General features: G+C 34.7%; 2 protein-coding genes across 2 annotated transcripts; both read left to right on the top strand.

The window, feature by feature from the left end:
* Positions 1-622: 622 nt before the first annotated feature.
* Positions 623-1,564, top strand: LOC124251034 (olfactory receptor 6C74-like). The gene has a single exon (XM_046683445.1). It carries the CDS (start codon positions 623-625, stop codon positions 1,562-1,564), a length of 942 nt encoding a protein of 313 aa, XP_046539401.1.
* Positions 1,565-9,982: 8,418 nt separating this feature from the next.
* On the top strand, positions 9,983-10,939 carry LOC124249505 (olfactory receptor 6C6-like). Its single transcript, XM_046680497.1, has one exon. The coding sequence runs from the start codon at positions 9,983-9,985 to the stop codon at positions 10,937-10,939; it is 957 nt and encodes a 318-aa protein (XP_046536453.1).
* Positions 10,940-22,348: the final 11,409 nt, after the last annotated feature.

Below are 22,348 nucleotides of genomic sequence, written 5' to 3'. Positions count from 1 at the left end.
AATACCTCATATTCACTTATGTGAAATTGGATCTCATTAGCCGTGAAAGTAAAACACACAAGAATCAGGCATTTGAGTTTGCTTAGCTGAGTAAAGTGGTAAAGTTATACAGCCCTGTGTATTGATTATGGCTACATTTGTGTGTGTGTGTGTCTGTTAAATGCAAAACATGGGCTGATGTACTTGTTATTATAGGTGTCACTGTTTCCAGTGTGCAAGCTTGTTTAAACGAACAGGAAATGGCATCCATCCCAATTCATGCATATTATCAAGAACAAAGAAACATTTTTCTATGCTTTAAAAGATCCTCTAATTGGCTTCTAATGTATTCACACAAAAACAATCAACAATTACTATCAATATATAGGTTATTCTCCGGTGTAATTGCAAACTATGGATTGAATTCTCTGTCCAGATACTCTGGCAATGCAAACTATATTTCTTCCCGGCATAATCATCTTTAAAACGTCAATGAGCATTGTGTTACTCTACATGAAACATCACTTTGTGAACTTCACCTTAAACACGAGTTGCCACTGTTATTTTTCCATTGGAATTACCATTTTTTTCTCTCTCTTTTTTTTTTTTTTTCTATTTAGACCTGGAAAAGTAGAGGACGGTAATGGGAAACCATACAAAATTGACCGTGTTTATCCTAGCAGGTTTGACTGATGACCCACAATTGAAAGTTGTATTATTTATCTTCCTGCTTCTCACCTACTTGCTAAGCATCACTGGCAACTTAACCATCATCACACTCACCCTGGTGGACACTCACCTCAAGACCCCCATGTATTTTTTCCTTCGGAATTTTTCCTTCTTAGAAATTTCCTATACTACTACATGCATTCCTAAATTGCTGGCTATTATGGCAACTGGGGACAAAACCATTTCCTATAACAGCTGTGCAGCTCAAGTGTTTTTTGCCTTCCCTCTTGGAGCATCAGAATTTTACCTGCTGGCAGCTATGTCCTATGATCGCTATGTTGCCATCTGTAAGCCCCTGCATTACACCACCATCATGAACACTAAGATCTGCATACAGCTTGTCCTCAGTTGTTGGCTTGCTGGGTTTTTTATCGTCTTTCCACCACTCATCTTAGGCCTAGACCTTGACTTCTGTGCCTCCAACATTTTTGATCATTTCTACTGTAACACTACTCTCCTCATGCATATCTCCTGCTCAGACACACAGCCTCTGGAGATGATGGGATTCATCTCAGCTGTAGTGACGCTCGCGGTCACATTGGTAATGGTGATAATATCTTATACCTATATTGCCTTGACCATTCTAAGAATCTCTTCAACTAGTAAGAGGAGAAAAGCTTTTTCAACATGTTCTTCTCACATGATTGTGATATCCCTTTCTTATGGCAGCTGCATCTTCATGTATGTTAAACCATCAGTCAAACAAAGAATATCTTTTCCCAAGGGAATTGCGATGCTCAATACCTCCATTGCTCCACTTCTGAATCCTTTCATCTATACCTTACAGAACCAACAAGTGAAAAAAGCCTTCATGAATATGGTGCACAGGGTTGTTTCTTTCCCAAACATTATATAGAGAGGAAATGAACAAAGGAGACTCAAATAATACCTGTAGATACAATAGTAGCCTCAATACATCTTTTCCTCATTTCCCCCTTTCTTTTCTTTGATATTCGTCTTTATTTCGTTTCAAGCTTTATTTTCACAAAAATTTTTGTTTTAAAGATGTCAATTCTTTAATAGAGACTTTTTCTCATCGCTTCCTCTGCCACTGGTTATATGGTAGAATTTAAATATTTAGTCCGTTTCATTTGTCTTTCAATTCTAGAAGTCAAGACTATAAAATATTATTTCATTTGGAATTATATTTTATGTAGCATATGATGCAAGTTTTATTACTATTCTTTATTTGTGATCAGGTACAATCTACTTAAAACTAATATTCATTTATATTCTTTGTAATACTACCAACTTATTGGTGCACATTCTATGTAAAAAGATTAAAAATAAACTGTAACAAAGATTAGCCATAGTGTTGATGCTTATCTTTGAAAATGTTTATTTTAAAAAAATTGTTGTTTTAAAGTACATTCTATAGAAACTCGTTATTTGTAAGAAAGCATATTTGAAAAATTCTATCTAAAGGAGCAAATAAAAGATAGGCAGGAATAAAACTACATGTAGTATATAAGTGACTAGACAATTATGTAGGCTTATGCAGAATACACAGAATGAACTAGATCTTAAAAGATATTTGTCATGAAAGTGACTTCAGGAAAAATCACTAAACAAATTATTACATTTTTCCCTGATAATTTAGGTATAATTTTTATCCATTATCTAACTTTTAGAAATTTTAAGAGCAAAAACAATAAAATATATATACACACACATATATATAACATTTGAGACAATCTAATAAAAATAAAAGCTAAGGCTTTATCAATATTCTGATTAATTTTGATTCTGTTATGTGCCAACAGGAAGAATTTACTTAAAACACAGTCCAAATTAACCCATTAATTTATCATTGAGCTATTCTGTAATGCTTTATTCATATATTTTTAAATATCTCTCATCTACTCTTTATTTACCATAGAAGATGTTCTTTGACTCTTAGTAAGGATCTATCACTTCTAAACTAAGACTTCCCCATTCCCACTCCCAGGCAGTTTAAAGTTACATCATCTTTTTTCTCTGTTATTTCCGTTTGACTATGACGTATCATTCATATTGTATCTATTAAAACAGATATCATTGGCCTCTGAATCGTGAATCCCAAATCCCCAGCTAGTTTACTACTGTTGTTTCTTGCTTTCGATTTTGTTTAAATTGGGTATTTAATAAGTAACACAACTATTTAGATACAGGTACAGCTTATTTCTTGAGAAAGCTTCCACCTGAAATGCTGAAATGCTTTCCCCTTCTCTGCTCTAGTGAGGTCAGCTAAACAAAAAATATAATATTAAAATAAGATCTATATTTTATTGACTACTCACTAAATTACAGGCAGTGAGGGGTGTTTTATACAATGTGTGTAATTATGGAAACAACAGTATAATATACTTATTATTAGCATTATACATAGGTGCAAAAGATAACTCAGTGAGGCTAAGATCATTTTGAAAGATATAAAGCTAACAAGAATAATGCAAATTTAAACTCAAGAAGGCTTGGTTTTCATTACTCCAATTGAAGATCTTGACGTCTTTGAACTTTTGTTTTAAGCCTGTTCTCCAGACATTCCTGAGTTGTCTGGTAGAGGATATTTCTTTTCTTTACATGTTGAGCACTCTGAATGAAAACTAAAAGAGTATTTGTAGTATGACTTTTACCCTACTTGCTATTATCCTTACGTAAAGCTCCCACTCTCTTGGGCTTTCTAATATCTTCTTGTCTCAAAACTAATAAGCTGTCCTGAGCCCTCTAAGTACTCAATCAAATATGACCTTTCCTAAGAATATTGTCTGTGTTTCAAGACAGAGTTAGTCACTCATTTCTCTGGGCAACTTCATCTTTAATACATTATTTTTCGAGTAACACAATGGCATCTATCCTAATTTACTGATTGATTTGCCCATAAATTTAGCCATTTTGAATAAATTTTTCTAAAATGAATTCTAATAGATATATACTTCTCCACCTGTTTATAGTCACAGTGTTACTTTTGGTCATTCATCAAATTAATCTTCCAGAATTTAAATAAAATGCCCATGATTGAAACACTCTTATGTGTTATTTGAAAGATATCTATGGAAACTTCCATGCTTTGTCTCATGAAACATCTCAACTTTTGGTCCATTAAACAGTAACATAAAATCTGTTCTCCTTCAAATAGAATTTTTATTTGAAAAATTTTTTATTATAAATACATCAATATTTTTATTAAGTTGAAAAATAATTGAAGGTTAAATCATCTTGGCATTAACTATGATCAGAGTCTCTATAATGTACAGATAATTCTCTCATAAAAATAAGTTCTAGGGAGAAATGTTTTTCTTTACTGAATATCTCAAATGTAATTTCCTAACTTTTAGAATATATTTCTCATCTTTAGTGCTGTCTTTTTCCCAATATGGCATATTCAGTGTTCCATGTGAGATAAGACAGATGCCAGCCCCTCAAGGAACAGACTGAAAAGCTGAGCATGTTCGGTGTTAGCCACACTCTCCCCTGCGCCCCATCCCCCACCCAGGGAAGAGTCATGACCTATTTGTACTGGCCTGTGCCAGCTTGATGGAGGGGCTAAAATGGGTATGATGAAATTTCTCTTCTTACCCATCGCAGTGTGGTTGATCTCAAATTTGTGTTTGTCTAGGGGGTAGAGCAAGTTCTTAACTGACTTCTGGGTTTCTTATAAAGGCATTTTTAAATTTATATAGCTATTAAATCTGTTTTTTTGTGAAGGAACAAGTGCTAGGTTTCCTATTCCAGCATCTTGGTGGATCACGTTCTGATTATTGTTTTGAGGACTCTTTATATAGTGTCAATACGTGTCCTTTAACAGATAGACAATTTGCAAATATATTCTCCCAATTTGTAATTTGCATTTAATTATAATAACAGTGTCTTTCAAAAGCAGTTTTTTTTAATGTTGATGAAGTGTCATTAATAATTTTTTTAAGCGGATCCTCCCTTTGATGTCATAGCTGAGTAAGGTTTGCCTAACCCAAGTTCACAAAGAATTTCCCTTATGTTTTCTTTTAGAAGTTCTGTAGTTTTAAGTTTTACATTCACGCCCAGGATCGATTTTTATTTCATTTTTATTTAGCTTGAGGCACCCATTGAAATAAATTTTATGGCGTATGGATATTCAATTGATTTTGCATTATTTGCTAAAAAGGCTGTCCTATATTCTCTGAATCACCCAAGCAGAGTTTTATGAGACAGAAAACAATAACAAAAAGCAATGGGGATGGGGCCAGCCCAGTTGCCTAGTGGTTAAGTTCAGCAGGCTCCACTTTGGTGGCCTGGGCCTGGTTCCCTGGTGTGGACCTATACCACTCATTTGTCAGTGGCCATGCTGTAGTGGTGGCTCACATACAAAAACAGTAGGATTGGCCGTGGATGTTAGTGTAGGGTGAATCTTCCTCAGCCAAAAAAAAGAAGACAAAAGCTAATTCTTTAGGAGAAAAATATAACTGATATCTCTAATTAGAATGATCAGGGGAAAATATGAATGCTAATTTTAGAATTGAGAAAGATGAAATTCCTGATTTTAGATTTGAGAAAAATCACATCATTACACAACCTACAAATTTTAAAATAATAATAAGAACATATTATGACAACTTTATGCCAAAAAATAGGTAATTTATGTGAAATGAACAAAATCCTTACAAAACACAAACTGCCAAAGACTGTCCAATGAAGACATACATAAGCTGAATCACCCTATAGGAATTAAAGTAATTGTCTTGTAGTTAACAACCTTCCCACAGGAAAAAAAATTAGGTGCAGATTTGGTGAATTCTACCAAAAATTTTTTAAAATACCAATTTGCATACATTCTTCCAAAAATTTGAACAGAAAGAGAACATTTCCAATTCATTCTTAAGCTGGCATTACCATAGTACCAAAACCAGACAAAAATATTAAAAGAAAATAAAACTACAGAAAATAGGGTTCATGAAGACAGGCATAGAAATTTTTTAAAACTATACCAAATTGTATCCAACAATATAAAAATGATAATACATCACGACTGAGGGAGGTTTATCTCAGGAGTGCATGCTGGTTTAACATTAGAAAAAACATTGATGTAATTCACTGTGTTAACAAGTAAAAGTAAATCATTTAAATATACGCAGATGAGTAATTTGATAAAATGTAATATCTATTGCTGAGAAATACTCAGAGCAAAGTGGTGATAGAAGGGAACTCCTCTACTCGATGAAGGGCATCTAACTTTAACCTACAGCTAAGAGCATATTACGTTAAAAAAACTGAATGCTCTCTCCCTCAGATCAAGAGAAAATGAGGGTGTTCACTCTTCTCACTTTTATTCAACATTCAACTGGATGGTCTAGCCAATGAAACAAGTAGAGGAAAATAAAAGGAATCTAGATTATAAAATTAGAAATAAACTGTCTTTGCTCATAGATAACATGATGGTCAATGTGGAAAAATCCAATGAAAGCTACAAAAATGTTACTTTAATTAGTAAATGAGTTTAGAAAATTTGCAGAATATAAACCAATACAAAACTTAATCCTATTTCTACATACTACAAATTAAAACTTGGAAATTAAAATTTTCAATTATAAAAACTTGAAATACTTGGGCATCAGTCTGGCAAAATTTTGTAAGACGTTTACACTGAAAACTACACAACATTCAACATTGCTACAAGAAATTAAGAAGACCTACAATAAAATGAAGAGGAAAAAAAATCTGTTCATGGGCCAGATGTAACATTCATAGGTGGGACTCAATGTTTTGCAGATATTAATTATGCTGAAAATGGTCTATATTCAATGCAATCTCACTCAAAACCCCTGAAGATGCTGTATGTGTGTGTGTGTGGGCGTGCGCGCACGTGCACAAATTGACAAGCTGATTCTTAAATCGACATACAAACGCAAGGAATTACCTAGAATCACCGAAACAGCTTAGAAAAGAACTGTGTTGGAAGACTAACACTACCTCGTTTAAATATTTACTATAAAGCTACAGTAATCAATGCAGGGTAACATTCTCTTGAAGTAGATACACAGATCAATAAAATAGAACAGAGTCCAGAAATAGACAACACCAGTATGGAAAACTGATTTTTAATAAAAGTTCAAACACAAATCAGTTGAAAAAGGATAGGTGTTTTCAAGGAGTTTTTCCTAACATTGTTTTTCTCGTATAAGAGCAAAGTGTTCTGGGGCTGCCATTCAGCCCTGTGAATTCCTGTAGTAGACCCGGAGCTTTCTTAAAAATGGATTGCTGTAAGCAATTTTTCTTCATATTTAAACGCCAAGAAGAAGTCTCTTTTGATTTGCCTTTGATGACATTTTTGGGGTCATGAAAAAGTCACAGGGGACTTTGCTTAATAATATTTTAGAGCAGGATCCCTGATATAATATATGTAACCAAGCCCTTTCACTCTTAGGCATCTCTGTATCACTACAGTCCAAATGTTTCAGGTATCTAAGTTCTCCTGAATAGGCTTTCATGTTACAAACTAAAGGTGCCACCAATTTTGTTTCCCGTATTTCAAAAAGAAATACTCTCTTAAAATAAAATTAAAAAATCTTAGATGTTATTCCAGTAATATACAATTAAAACTGTCATTTTGGTTTTTTTCAAGATTGGCACCTAAGCCAACATCTGTTGCCAATCTTCTTTTTTCTTTTTCTTCTTCTACTTCTCCCCAAAGCCCCACAATACATAGTTGTATATTCTAGTTGTAGGTCCTTCTAGTTGTGCTGTGTGGGACACCACCTCAGCATGGCCTGAGGAGTGGTGCCATCTCCGTGCCCAGAATCTGAACCAGCGAAACCCTGGGCTGCCAAAGCCAAGCACACAAACTTAACCACTTGGCCCCAGGGCCAGCCCTTAAAACTGTCATTTTAAGAATGAATCTATTTGTAATGTTAAAGTCTGCTATTGACCTGTTATTATTATCACTACTTTAGTAATAGTAAGATAAATCTTCTAATTGAAGAAAATTAGACGAGCAGATTTTCCCTTATAGCCTTGGAACTATAAAACAATTGATATTTTCATTGCATTTTTTCCAGATTTTAAAAAAATAAACAAAATTGAGTGGACCTTTTTTTTTTTTTTTTGCACGTAAATAGTACCGTTTGAATGCCCATCTCTAGGGAAATATTTTACCCATCTTCTTTGTTTGCTAATTTCAATAGGTTCCCTTGTGTCTTTGTTGAATCAAAGATAAAATTTTAGCTTAGTTAGAGTCATGGGATATATTACATTTCTGTACTTAAACATTGTATTTCTTCCTAGATTTTGATCTTTGATGTAACACTTCCAGTTAAAGATTAAGAAAAACTCTCTGAAAATTTACCCAAATTGGAAAGGATGATGTTGATATATCAGTGTTCTTTAGTAGCTGAATGCTGAGATGCATAGTGAATGTGAACTTAGCTGAAAATTGGGAAACACTTTGAAAAATAAATAAAACACATTTTCTCTTTTATTTGAATCCTTCTGAAGAAAACTTTGGTTTTCTATATCCCTTTAATGATTGAATGATGTCCTGAAATGAGCATCATAACTCTTAATGTAGTTAGTCCATACATTTTACCCTGTACCATAGCAAAAAAAGAAATCCCAGTATACCCTGTGTAAGGTAAGTCAAATTTTAATTTTAATTTGTCTTTTTTTGAAGCAGAAGTTAAAGAAAAATTTCGGAAGTACAAGTAAGAGAATTAAATTTTTCTTTAGATTGTCTTGCTTCATCTGTTCCTTTAGATAGAGAAGTAAAAAATTCTATATAATTTTACTATGTATATACATATACAAAATACGAATGTGTCTCTAATTCATTTTCTTTGACTCTATTAACTTGTAGTTGCGTTGTGTGAATCATGGAGGAAAATTAGAGAGCAGCTATTCTCTACATCTTGAGGAAATCTAACAAGCACATTTCCACTCAGCTCAAGGTCACAGACACAGTGTTTACTAAAACTTGGAAGATTATGAAAAATACCAAAAAGCAATGAAATAAAGTGGTAGTGTCTTTACTAGTTGTACTTGGTCTACCACATCATAAAAATTTCACAGCTGATGTATGAAAAATGTGGATCCATATTTTAATATAACAGAAAGAAAGTGATTAATGGAAAAATTAAAGAGACAAACAAATAGAAATATTTTTATGTTGGAATGCAATGACTACCATATTATTCATGAACAATAGACAGATTAAAACTGGTGGCAAGCGTTCAGGTATATTTAAGAGAAAGATGCTAGTGTTTCAGTAGCTTTAAAACAATGTGCAAAGAAGGAAAAATATCAAGTTATGAAGCAAAGTAAAAGAATATGTTGGAATACGTTTAATTGAAAAGAAATGGAAAACACATGCCATTTGATTTTTTTTCTATTACAGCTTATATTTAAAAGGGACAAAAAAGAAAAAGAAAGCCTTTTGAATATTTCCCCCAATCCTGAAAATTAGCTAAGATAAAATAGACTGGCTCTACTAAGAATGTAATTACCAAAAAACAAACTACAATTAGTAACTACGAAATGTTGCTGTAACACTAGTCATGCACAGAACTGTAATTGTGCTCAAAATCATTTTACACTGAAATGAAAAGATACAGCTTCTTAATGTAATCTTCTTATGTAATACATAAAGAAAGTAATGTGAAATTATTATAAAATGAATACAGTAAAAGAAAGATTAAAATATAGGAAGAGCAATATTATTTTTTCTGTTTATTTCCGTAAGTCATACATATTTGAGGCATTGTTAATGATTACTGGGAACTGTCTAAATGTTGAATCTAAAGGCCACTCCTAAAGTATGTGTATAGGCAAGAAGACAGAGTTAAAAAAACGAAAGAAAATGATACCAGAAAAAAAATATGAAATGGAGCAGGGTAATGAATAAATGGAATAAAAATTACTTGAGATGTTTGTTAAATTTAGAAAATATGAAAAATGAACTATTTATCCTATTAAGGTAAGGAAAAGAAAAGTAAAAGTAAAGATTTCAAAAAAGGGAAAAAAAAGTAAATGGGTTATACATTTATACTAACTAAATTGTGGAGGTAAATTTCAAGTGACTGATAAGTTCCCTGTGAAGTGCTAAAGAGGACTTATTTAGATCTTGTCAAGAGAAGAAACTCAGCATTTTTATAAAAACGACCGACATTAGAGGCTATGCCCATTTTGATGAACACAAAGGAGATTTGTGACAATATTTACACATAGGTAAGTTTCTGAACATGGGACATTCTATGACTGAGAATGAAGTTATGAAGTTTTTTATGCAGTTTAATTTTTTTTTTATCTAGCTTCGATAGAAAAAAATGAAATGAACAAATCAATGGAAATAGAGTTCATTCTGCTTGGACTGACAAATGACCCTCTCTTGCAAACTGTGATTTTCCTGTTTCTGTTCTTCAACTACATCTTGAGTCTGATGGGGAACTTAATCATCATCCTTCTCACCATGCTGGATCCTCATCTCAAGACACCAATGTATTTCTTCCTTCGAAATTTTTCCTTCTTAGAGGTTTCATTCACAACCATATGCATTCCACGATTCTTGATAAGCATTCTAACTGGAAACAAAACAATTTCCTACAATGGTTGTGCAACTCAGTTATTTTTCTTTCTTTTGTTAGGCGTTACAGAGTTTTACCTTTTGGCTGCCATGTCCTATGACCGGTATGTTGCCATCTGCAAACCCTTGCATTACCCAATCATTATGAACAGTAAAATGTGCTATCAGCTTGTACTCAGCTCCTGGGTAACTGGCTTCCTCATCATATTTCCCCCTTTGGTCTTGGGACTCAAGCTGGATTTCTGTGCTTCCAAAACTATTGATCACTTCCTCTGTGACACTTCTCCTATCCTGCAGCTCTCTTGCACAGATACACGTTTCATAGAACTTATGGCTTTTATCTTAGCTGTCGTGACACTTGTGGTCACTTTGTTGTTAGTGAGTCTGTCTTACACATACATCATCAAAACCATTCTAAAATTCCCATCTGTTCAACAACGAGCAAAGGCCTTTTCCACCTGTTCCTCACACATGGTTGTTGTCTCTATTACTTACGGTAGCTGTATGTTTATGTATATGAAACCATCAGCAAAGGAAAGAGTGGCTTTAACTAAAGGTGTAGCTGTACTCAACACCTCTGTTGCTCCTTTACTAAACCCCTTCATTTACACCCTAAGGAATCAGCAGGTGAAAGAAGCTCTCAAGGATATGCTTCAAAGGTTTTGTTATTTTCAAAACAATGACACAAAATTTGGATATAAATAATACATTGTTGAAAGATGAATGAAAAAAGTTGAATGCAACTTTCAATTCCTTATTCATGTCTATGCCATTTCTCCCGTCAGTGATCTGTGTCGTATTAGCTTTACCAAGTCTTCTTGGTCTGTTCACTCTGTCTGTTCTTATTTCTGAGTAAATCTTTGTACTCCTTATTAGTAAACTACCTTCTTCAATCCAGAATCTTAAATTCCATCTTTGACTAGAAGTATCTCTTTTCATAAATGATACTTTCATGTGTGGACCGAATGCTTTCTAGAAATGAACCTTGCTGGATATACTTAGTTAATTTTCTCAACATATGTGCCAATTGATAACCATTGCATCTGCTCATAAGAATTTTGGTGTGCTAACACTGTGAGGGAGACATTCAAAGCGTGATCATTATTATATCTTGTAACTGTACTTGAAATGAAAAAGAGATAGAAATCTGATTAATTTTAAAGATCAAACTGGCCTTTTGAGAGAAATCACCATTTATGCTTAACCTTGAAAGAAGAATAAAGAAATAAAAGTTTCATAGTTGCTATAAACAGAGTTATAAAATGTACAAAGGAACTGAGATTCTGCTAAATAATTTTCACCTGGAGAGTTATAATGATTATCTATATGGTACTTGTAAACATTATCAGTTATTGTTTTGTGTAGAAATAACTGAACTGCAGGTTTTGGTTAAAATTGCTTATATTACATTATAGTCTTAGGCCCAGAAATGATAGTAACTCATGGAAGAAATTCAAGGTATAACTTACTTAAAACTGGGTTTGGGGATCATTTCATTCATTTTAAAACATTTGTACGTTAAAAATGTTCTGATCCATTATGGATGTTTGATTCAATCAAATTTATTGTGTACCTCATATAAAAGCGCATATAATCATTTTAAACCAGTGGATTTGGACAAACAGTGACACCCTAGTAACCATAACGATAGAGCATGCTTACATCACGCTGGATAATCCCGGTGCCCCTTCCTGGTCATCCTCCCTCCTCCGCCGCTACTGGATGCACATACCCACTGAAGTTCTTTCAGTCCTTAGGCACGAGTCTTGCCTTTTCTGGAATACCTTATAAGAGAAACCACAAAGCATGAACTTTGTTTCAGTCCCCACTTCCTCAACATACTGATTTTGAGGTTTACATCTGCTATTGCATGCATCTTCAGTTCATTCTTTTTGCTGATGTGATTTAGCAGAATCTCTGTTGTCTTTTTGTCACAGCTTGCTTTCCCTGTCCTATTTCCACACATTTGCATTCTTGTTCTCTGAGGAAACTCTCTCCAACAGTGAATCCTTTACTTCTACCAGTGCGAAAAGACAGTACATACGATATTCTAAAATGCCAATTGCTGAAAGCCTCTATCATCCCATAATGTCCTTTGAAATAAGGTGTCTTCCAAAGGGAAATTGATGGGAAGGAGGTGTTCCTCAGTGTCTTGGTGACTCTAATCTTCACTTCCTATTCTCCAAGGCAGTTGGAGTAACATGGATTGTCCCCAGAGGACAAAAAGAGGGATATATGTGGAGGAACACCATTGAACATTTTGTTGCATATTTTAGGAGCCCATCTCAATTCCAAATTAACTCCTTCTACATTTTTGAAAAAACACACCAGGCTCCACGACTCAACCTACTTTTGAAGAGCAGGAGAACAATGTTTGAACACTGGGTATACTATTGAGGAAAGTAATACCGCAGGTTGAAGACTTAGAGGATGGTTCAGGAAAGCTTGAGGGAAACAGCAGTAACTCTTAGTAATTTCTGAGAGAGCATCTACCAATAGTCTTAGTAGTAAAGGGGGTAGTTCTCACATATGGAGAATTCATTATGGATCTTGCCCCTGCTCAGCACTCTGACTACAAACACGTCTGGAGAATAATAGCCTCTGCTTCTCTTTGAACTTCCAAATTTTGCACAAGTCCTGTCATGGGCAAACTAAATTCCATACAGGGAAGGGGACTCTGGGAAATGGTATCCACATTCTCCACTGCACTTAGAGAAGAACTAAGAAAGTCATATGTGGTGTTGAGTTGGCAACGGGCAATTCAATGCAGGCACTTTGAAAATAAGAAAAGATATGGTCTCAGAAATTGCAAATTACTGCTTCTATCACTGACTGTGCCCAAAAAGTCATGTCAGTATTGGAGACAAGTGAGGAAAGATGCGATTCATTTTGCACCTTCTTGTTTAATTTACCTCCATTAAACAGGACACTGTTTGAAGAGTCTGACATTATGAATGCTTATCCATATTACTTCAGACACCTTTGGCACCCTGGTAGAAAATTATGTTCAGTAGGGCACAGTAGATGAGAGAAGAATGAGGAAAAAGAGTGATTAAAGTAGGGAAATAAATTATATTACTGGTAAAGTAAGTTAATTTTTCATGAGGCTCACACGTGTCTAGATATCATGCTCTAGAATTAAGTCCATGGAGAACAAGATCTCTGCTACTAGCTCTTCTGGGTAAGTTCTTTATACTCAACAAATTCCAGACTCTGGAAAAAGAACTATTTTCATTGATCATTCATTCATTACCTCAGCAAATACTTACAAAGCTCTAAGAAATTGAAATAATTATAGAAGAGGATGTGCCAGATATGCTTCATGAAATTGAATGTTTATGGTTTCATTGATTACTGAGAGAGAAATACAATAAAAGTGTCTTAGTAGAAGGATTATGTTTGGGTCTTAAGCCATGTGGCAGAGGATCCTAAGAGTTCTGTGGGTTGAGGACATTTTCCATAATGAACATTGTTTTGCTTACTTCTTACCTTTTATAAAGTTAAAGAGGACTTGGTGCTCTAGGCAAATGTTTGTCTTATCCTATGACTTCATAAACTCTGAAAGTGTCTTCCTTAACAGTGTCCACAGTTAAACTAATTTTCTATCAATGCAGTACAAAAACTGAGTGGTAGAGTCAAAGAATTGAACATAAACTAAGACAATATAGAACTGTAACAAACAAGAAGAGCATTTCCTTTCTTCTTTCAAAAATACGTTAAATCAGAGAATGAATAAAAAACATAGTGATTTCATAGGCCGACAAGAAATTTAAGAGTTTTATTCATACATTTAAATGTTTAAGAAATGTGACAATGACAATGATGAAGAAAATAAAGATGGTGATAAAAATGAAGATAAGTTTGTGGTCCTGACAATGGAAGTTTTATATCACTAACCATCTACATGATCTGAGGAAAGTTACCGGAGATTATTGGGTTGACTTCCTTGAGAGATAAAATGAATACATATACATGAAAGTGTATTTTCATAATGAAAATCAAATGATGCTATAAAGTTATAGTATAAAGATACAGTGCAAGACTTCAGAAAATGGAGATTTGTATAAGGAGGAGGCTGTATCAGACATTCTGAGAAGATTACATCTCATCTACTTGAAACCTAATCTCTCTCTTCTTCCCTCCTGCCCTCATCTTTCTTTTTCTGTCTCTCACATTCTCTTTCTCCATGCTCTTTTCATCCAGATGCATGATCAACCCAATATAAAAAAAATCAAATTTTGGAAGCAAATTGATTTTCTGGAGGAAATGAAAGAATTATCTTAATTCAAAAACAAAATTTAATTCTTAGAATTGCTATTACTGCAGAGTAAAATGGCTCAGGTCAATGCAATGATTGATTCAATATCTCATTCACTTCTACTTTTCCCCCTGGAATGTGCTCCTAAGAGGGCCAGATGAAAATGTAAAGTGAGGAGTAAAATTCCCAATGGCATGAGAATATAACTCTCCTAAACAGTTGAACTAAGAAAGACTTCTTGATAGAGGTACTGGGAAAGTGGGTGGAGCAAGATCCAGGGTATGAGACATGAGAACATCAGCATGGCCAGGGAAGGAAAGACTAGACTTCCTGGGTACCTGCATTAAGAGCAACCCTGCCACAGAAGAAGGACACAAGTAGCCCACAAAGGGGTCACTCCTGGATCATTTGGACTGGTGACAAGAGGGAAGCACACAGCTGGGCCTCAAAAGGCATCTCTTATACAATGCCACTTCTCCAAAATCAGGAGACATAGCTGACTCACCAAATACATAGATATAAGCACAGAGAAAGAGGCATAATGAGGAGACAAAGGAATACATTCCAAGAGAGGGAACAGGACAAAACACCAGAAAAAGGACTAAATGAAACAGAAATAAGCAACCTACCTGACAAGTAGTTCAAACAAAAACTCATAATGATGCTCTCAGATATTGGGAGAAGACTGGATGAACACAGTGAGCCCATCAACAAAGAACTGGAAAATATAAAAAAGAACCAATCAGAAATGAAGTATACAATACTGGAAATGAAAAAATGACTAGAGAGACTCAATAGCAGAGTCAACAATACAGAAGAATGGATCAGCAAGCTAGATGAAAGACTAGAGGAAATGACCCAAGCTGAACAGATAAAAGAAAAAAGAATTAGACTGAATGAGAACAGTCCAAGGGAACTCTGGGACGGTACCAAGGGCACTAACATTCTTATTATAGGTGTCCAAGAAGGAGAAGAGGGAGAGAAAGGGGCAGAAAATCTATTTGAAGAAATAATAGCTGAAAATTTTCCTAACCTAAGGAAGGAAACAGACATCCAAGCACAGGAAGCACAGAGAGCTCCAAACAAGATCAACTCAAAGAGGCATACACCAAGACAGATTATAATTAAAATGTCCAAAATTAAAGATAAAGAGACAATTCTAAAAGCAGGAAGAGAAAGGCAACAAGTGACACACAAAGGAAAGTCCTTAAGGCTATCAGTGGATTTCTCAGCCAAAACCCTACAGGCGAGAAGAGAATAGCATGACATATTTAAAGTGCTAAAAGGAAAAAACCTACAGTCAAGAGCACTATATCCATCAAGGCTGTCATTCAGAATGGAAGGAGAGACAAAGAGCTTCCCAGAAAAGCAAAAATTAAAGGAGTTTATCACCAAGAAACCAGTTCTACAAGAAATGCTGAAGGGACTTATTTAAGTGGGAAAATGATGACCACAAATAGGGATAAAAAGTTATCAACAAAACCAGGCAATAAAATCACTGGTAAAAGTAAAAATATAGTAGAAACAGCAGATCGACGACCTGTGAAGATAATACAAAGGTTAAAAGACAAAAGAACTAAAGTTACCTATTTCAATGATAAGAGGGTAGTGGATAGACACACACTAAATAAGAGATTAGATATGATTTCCAAAACATTAAATGTGGCAGGAGGGGAGTGAAAAAGTAGAGCTTTTAGAAAGAAGTCAAGCTAAAGAGTCTATCAATTCAATATGGACTGCTATACATAGACGATTATACAGGATCCTCATAGTAATCACAAATCAGAAACCTATAATAAATAAGCAAATAAGTAAGACAAAAGAAATCAAACATGTTAATAAAGAAAGCCATCAAACCACAAGGGAAGAGAGCAAGAGAAAAAGAAAGGAACAGAGAAGAACTACTAAAACACCCAGGAAAAAAGTAACAAAATGGCAATAAATACATATTTATCAATAGCTACTTTAAATGTCAATGGACTAAATGCTCCAATCAAAAGGCATAGGGTGGCTAATTGGACAAAAAAAAAACACAATACCCATATATGTGCTCCATACAAGAGACACACTTCAGGCCTAAAGACACTGACAAACTGAAAGTGAAAGGATGGAAAAAGATACTCCATGCAAATGGCAAAGAAAAGAAAGTGGGGTTAGCAATAGTTACATCAGAAAAAATAGATTTTAAAACAAAAACTGTGACAAGAGACAAAGAAAGGCACTACATAATGATAGATGGAATGATCTAACAAGAAGGTATAACACTTGTTAATATCTATGCACCCAATATAGGAGCACCTAAATATATAAAGCAATTATTGACAGATATAAAAGGTGAAATAGACAGTAACACAATACTAGTAGGGTACTTTAACACTCCACTTACACCAATGGATAGATCATCCAAACAGAAGAGCAATAGGAAACACTGGCCTTAAACAACACATTTGACCAGATGGACTTAGTGGATATATATAGAACATTCCATCCAAAAACCACACAATGCACATTCTTTTCAAATGCACCTGGAACATTCTCCAGGATTGATCACATATAAGGCCACAAAACAAGTCTCAATAAACTTAAGAAGATCGAAATAATAGTATACATCATTCCCGACCACAAAGGTATGAAACAAGAAATCAATTACAAGAAGAAAATCAGAAAAGCCACAAAAATGTGGATATTAAACAAAATGCTTCTGAACAATGACTGGGTCATTGAAGAAATCAAAGGAGAAATCAAAAAATTCCTGGAGACAAATGAAAATATGATATGCCAAAGTCTATGGGATACAGCAAAATTAGTTCTAAGAGGGAAGTTTATAACAATTCAGACCTACCACAACAAAGAAGAAAAATCCCAAATAAACAATCTAACGGTGCAACTAAGGTACTGGAAAAAGAAGAGCAAACAATGCCCAAAATCAGCAGAAGGAAGGAAATAATAAAAGAGCAGAAATAAACAAAATGGAGACTAAAAAAAAAATAGAAAAAATTAAGGAAACCAAGAGTTGGTTCTTTAAAAAGATAAACAAACTTGACACAACCTTAGCTAGACTCACCAAGAAAAAAAGAGAGAAGCTCAAATAAATAAAATCAGAAATGAAAAGGGCCGGCCCCTTGGCCGAGTGGTTAAGTTCACGCACTCCGCTGCAGCGGCCCAGGGTTCGGATCCTGGGGGAGGACATGGCACCGCTCGTCAGGCCACGTTGAGGCGGTGTCCCATATGCCACAACTAGAAGGACCTGCAACTAAGATATACAACTATGTACCAGGGGGGATTTGGGGAGATAAAGAAGGAAAAAAAAAAGATTGGCCACAGTTGTTAGCTCAGGTGCCAATCTTTAAGAAAAAAATAAAAGATAAGATTGGCCACAGTTGTTAGCTCAGGTGCCAATCTTTAAAAAAAAACAAAAAAATGAAAGAAGAGAAACTACAATGGACACCTCAGAAATACAAAAGATAAGAGAATACTATGAAAAGCTATAAGCCAACAAATTGGATAATCTAGAAGAAATGGATAAATTCTTAGAAATATACAATCTTCCAAAACTGGACAAGAAGAAGTAGGGAATTTGAATAGACCAATAAACAGCAAGGAGAGTAAAACAGCAATCAAAAACCTCCAAAAAATAAAAGTCCAGGACCAGATGGCTTCCCTAGTGAATTCTACCAAACATTCAAAGAAGACTTAATACCTATCCTTCTCAAACTCTTCCAAAAAATTGAAGAGGAGGGGAGGCTTCTTAACTCATTCTATGAAGTCAACATTATCCTGATACCAAAACCAGACAAGGACAACACAAAAAAAGAAAATTACAGGCCAATATCACTGATAAACATCGATGCAAAAATCCTCAACGAAATATTAACGAATCGAATACAACAACACATTAAAAAGATCAGACATCATGATCAAGAGGGTTTCATTCCAGGGATGCAGGGATGGTTCAACATCCACAAATCTATCAATGTGATACACCACATTAACAAAATGAAGAACAAAAATCACATGATCATCTCAATAGATTCAGAGAAAGCATTTGACAAGATACACCATCCATTTATGATAAAAACTCTAAATAAAATGGGTATAGAAGGAAAATACCTCAACATAATAAAGGCCATATATGACAAACCCACAGCAAACATCCTTCTCAATGGAGAAAAACTGAAAGCTATCCCTCTAAGAACAGGAACCAGAAAAGGATGCCCACTTTCACCACTCTCATTTGACATAGTTTTGGAAGTCCTAGCCAGAGCAATCAGGCAAGAAAAAGAAATAAAAGGGATCCATATTGGAAAAGAAGAAGTGAAACTGTCACTCTTCGCAGATGACATGATTTTATATATAGAAAACCCTAAAGAATCCAGTAACAAACTTTTAGAAATAGTAAATGAATGCAGTCAAGTCATGGGATAGAAAATCAACATACAAAAATCGGTGGCGTTTCTATATACTAACAACGAAGTGGCAGAAAGAGAAATTAAGAACACAATACCATTTACAACTGCAACAAAAAGAATGAAATACCTAGGAATAAACTTAACCAAAGAGGTGAAAGACCTGACACCGAAAACTATAAAACATTGTTGAAAGAAATGGAATAAGACACAAAGAAACGGAAAGACATTCCATGTTCTTGGACTGGAAGAATTAGCATAGTTAAAATGTCCACACTTCCTAAACAATCTATAGATTGAATGCAATCCCTATCAAATTTCCAACAACATTTTTCACAGAAATAGAGCAAAGAATCCTAAAATTCTTGAATCTAAAATACGGAACAACAAATGACCCTGAATAGCCAAAGGATTCCTGAGAAAAAAGAATACAGGTGGAGGTCTCACATTCCCTGATTTCAAAATATACTAGAAAGCCATAGTAACCAAAACAGCATGGTACTGGCACAAAAACAGACACACAGATCAATGGAACAGAATTGAGAGCCCAGAAATAAACCCACACATTTATGGACAGCTAATATTCAACAAGGGAGCCAAGAGCATACTGTGGAGAAAGGAGAGTCTCTTCAATAAATGGGGTTGGGAAAACTGGACAACCACGTGCAAAAGAATGAAAGCAGACCATTGTCTTAAACCATGCACAAAAAATGAACTCAAAATAGATTAAAGACTTGAATGTAAGACCCAAAACCATGAAACTTCTAGAAGAATACAAAAGCAGTACGCTCTTTGACAGCATATTTTCAAGTACCATGTCAGACCCGGCTAGGGAAACAAAAGAAAAATGAACAAATGGGAGTACATCAAACTAAAAAGCTTCTGCACAGCAAAGGAGACTATAAACAAAATGAAAAGACAACTTAAGATATTTGCAAATCATATATCAGATAAAGGGTTAATATCCAAAATATACAAAGATCTCATACAGCTCAACAACAAAAAACACAACAACCCAATTCCAAAACAGGCAAAAGATCCGAACAGAGATTTCTCCAAAGAAGACATAGGGATGGCCAAGAGACACGTGAAAAGATGTTCTACATTATTAGCTATCAGGGAAATGCAAATCAAACGTACAATGAGATATCACTTCACTCCGGTCAGAACGGCTATAATTAACAAGACAGGAAACAAGTGTTGGAGACGATCTAGAGAGAAGGGAACCCTCGTACACTGCTGGTGGCAGTGCAAACTGGTGCAACCACTACGGAAAGCAGTATGATGTATCCTCAGAAAATTAAGAATAGATCTACCATGTGATCCAGCTATTCCACAGCTGGGTATTTATCCAAAGAACTTGAAAACACAAATGCGTAAAGATACGTGCACCCCTATATTCATTACAGCATTATTCCCAATAGCCAAGACTTGGAAGCAACCTAGGTGCCCATCAAGGGGCGAATAGATAAATCATTTGTGGTATATATACACAATGGAATACTACTCAGCCATAAGAAATGATGAAGTCCAACTATCTGTGACAACATGGATGGACCTTGAGGGTATTACGCTGAGTGAAATAAGTCAGAGTGAGAAAGTCAAATACCGTATGATCTCACTCGTAAGTTGAAGATAAAAACAACGACAAACAAACACACAACAACAGAGACTGGATTGGTGGTTACCATAGGGAAAGGGGTAGGGGCGAGGGCAAAAGGGGTGATTGGGTTCACATGTGTGGTGATGGACTATAAATAGAGTTTGGGTGGTGAACACGATGTAATAACACAGAATTCGAAATATATTACGATGTACATCTGAAAGCTAAATAATGTTATAATCCAATGTTACTGCAATAAAAAATAAATAATAAAAAAATAAAAAGTAAAACAAATACAGTGTAGAATGGCAAGATAATATAAATATGAAAGAATTCACAGAACAATGCATATATAATGGGGTCTTCTAACATTTGATGGATTGGATATTTAGTAGGAGAACATATTTAGAACATGGAAAAATTTTTATTAGGAGATAATAGCTACTAATTTTCCATAACTGATGAAAGACACCCATTTGAACTTTTAGGAATCCAAATAAATACTATGCAAGTTTAAATAAAAGAAATCCATGAGAAGGAAAATCTAAATGGAATTGCTGAAATTGCCAGGATAAAGAGAAATTTTTAAGTGTAGTACGAAAGTAAATATAGATTAGAAACACATGGCAACTAATAATTCAACAACAACTTTGTGATACAAAGTTTAATGATATCTCAAAAATACAGAGAGAAAAATAACTATCAAATTAGACTTGTATATGCAGCAAAATCATTATTTATGAATTAAAGTTTAAAGGTTTTTTAGGCAGAGAAATAGCTAGGAGAGTTAGTTTTTCAAAAACATCAGAAAATGAGAAAAATATAAGTCACACATTGAGAGGCAATATTTGCAGCTAGAAATGATTAGTATCTGTGATATATAAAAACACTCTTGTGAAAACATAGGGAATAGATAAACAACCTACATAAAACTGGCTTAACTTCACAGGGCATGAAATATCTGAAGATGAGTTTCAACCTCATTTCTTCAGGAAAATGTCATTAACATCACTATGGAGAAAATAAGTTCAAAGAACTTTAAATATATATCAACCCTCAGATGGAAAACAGCTGGAAGAATGGGAAATACGAGATTGACATAAATTGGAGAGATAACAAGATAGGGAAGAGTTATCAGGCCAGAATACAGGGAAGTGAGATCCAGGAAAATAAGTTCAGCCCTTGGGCCTCCTTTCCCCTGAGGGAATTGCTGATTCAGAACTGTCATCACTGAGGAAAGCTCAGTGTTTTTGACTGATTCCTGGGTCCTGGGAGTCAGACACAGGGCGCATCAGAGGAGATTTGGTGAACACCCCTAATTTTAGGTTGAGAAACTCTACTCTCAGACTCTCTCAGGTACAGTATTTTCATCTTCAAATCCTCTCAATATGTGCATTTGGACTGAGATTGTCCTAGAGTAGTAAGGGCTTCAGGTACGTGGCAAAATCAAAACAAACATTTTTGGAGGAAATATCATCATATTAATCCACATTTTTTTTCCAATTGCACACCAAATGAATACAGTGGATTAACCTCTGTGGTGCTGGATTGATGTATTGGAGTGAACTCGTGTCATTCAACAAATAGATTATAGAAACATAGAGATATAAATATCTGTACATATGTGTGTGTATAAATGTGCACGTGTATAAATATATGAGTGTGTGCGTATACATATGTATATACCTCTCTGAATATATTGATAAGTATATGCATATTGTATATGTGCATATATGTGTATGTATAAGTGTGCATGCGTGTAAATCTATCCACTGTGAGGACCTGAGAATGTTGATCCCCCATAATAATGAGCATATGTAACACTCATAGCACCCAGATCTTAGCTT

This window comes from Equus quagga, chromosome 1, assembly GCF_021613505.1.
Source record: "Equus quagga isolate Etosha38 chromosome 1, UCLA_HA_Equagga_1.0, whole genome shotgun sequence".
NCBI classification, from domain to species: domain Eukaryota; kingdom Metazoa; phylum Chordata; class Mammalia; order Perissodactyla; family Equidae; genus Equus; species Equus quagga.
This window is presented reverse-complemented; position numbering and strand designations above follow the sequence as displayed.

Coding starts and splice junctions, on each gene's coding strand:
- LOC124249505 (XM_046680497.1), top strand. CDS start 9,983: ATGAACAAATCAATGGAAATAGAGTTCATTCTGCTTGGACTGACAAAT.
- LOC124251034 (XM_046683445.1), top strand. CDS start 623: ATGGGAAACCATACAAAATTGACCGTGTTTATCCTAGCAGGTTTGACT.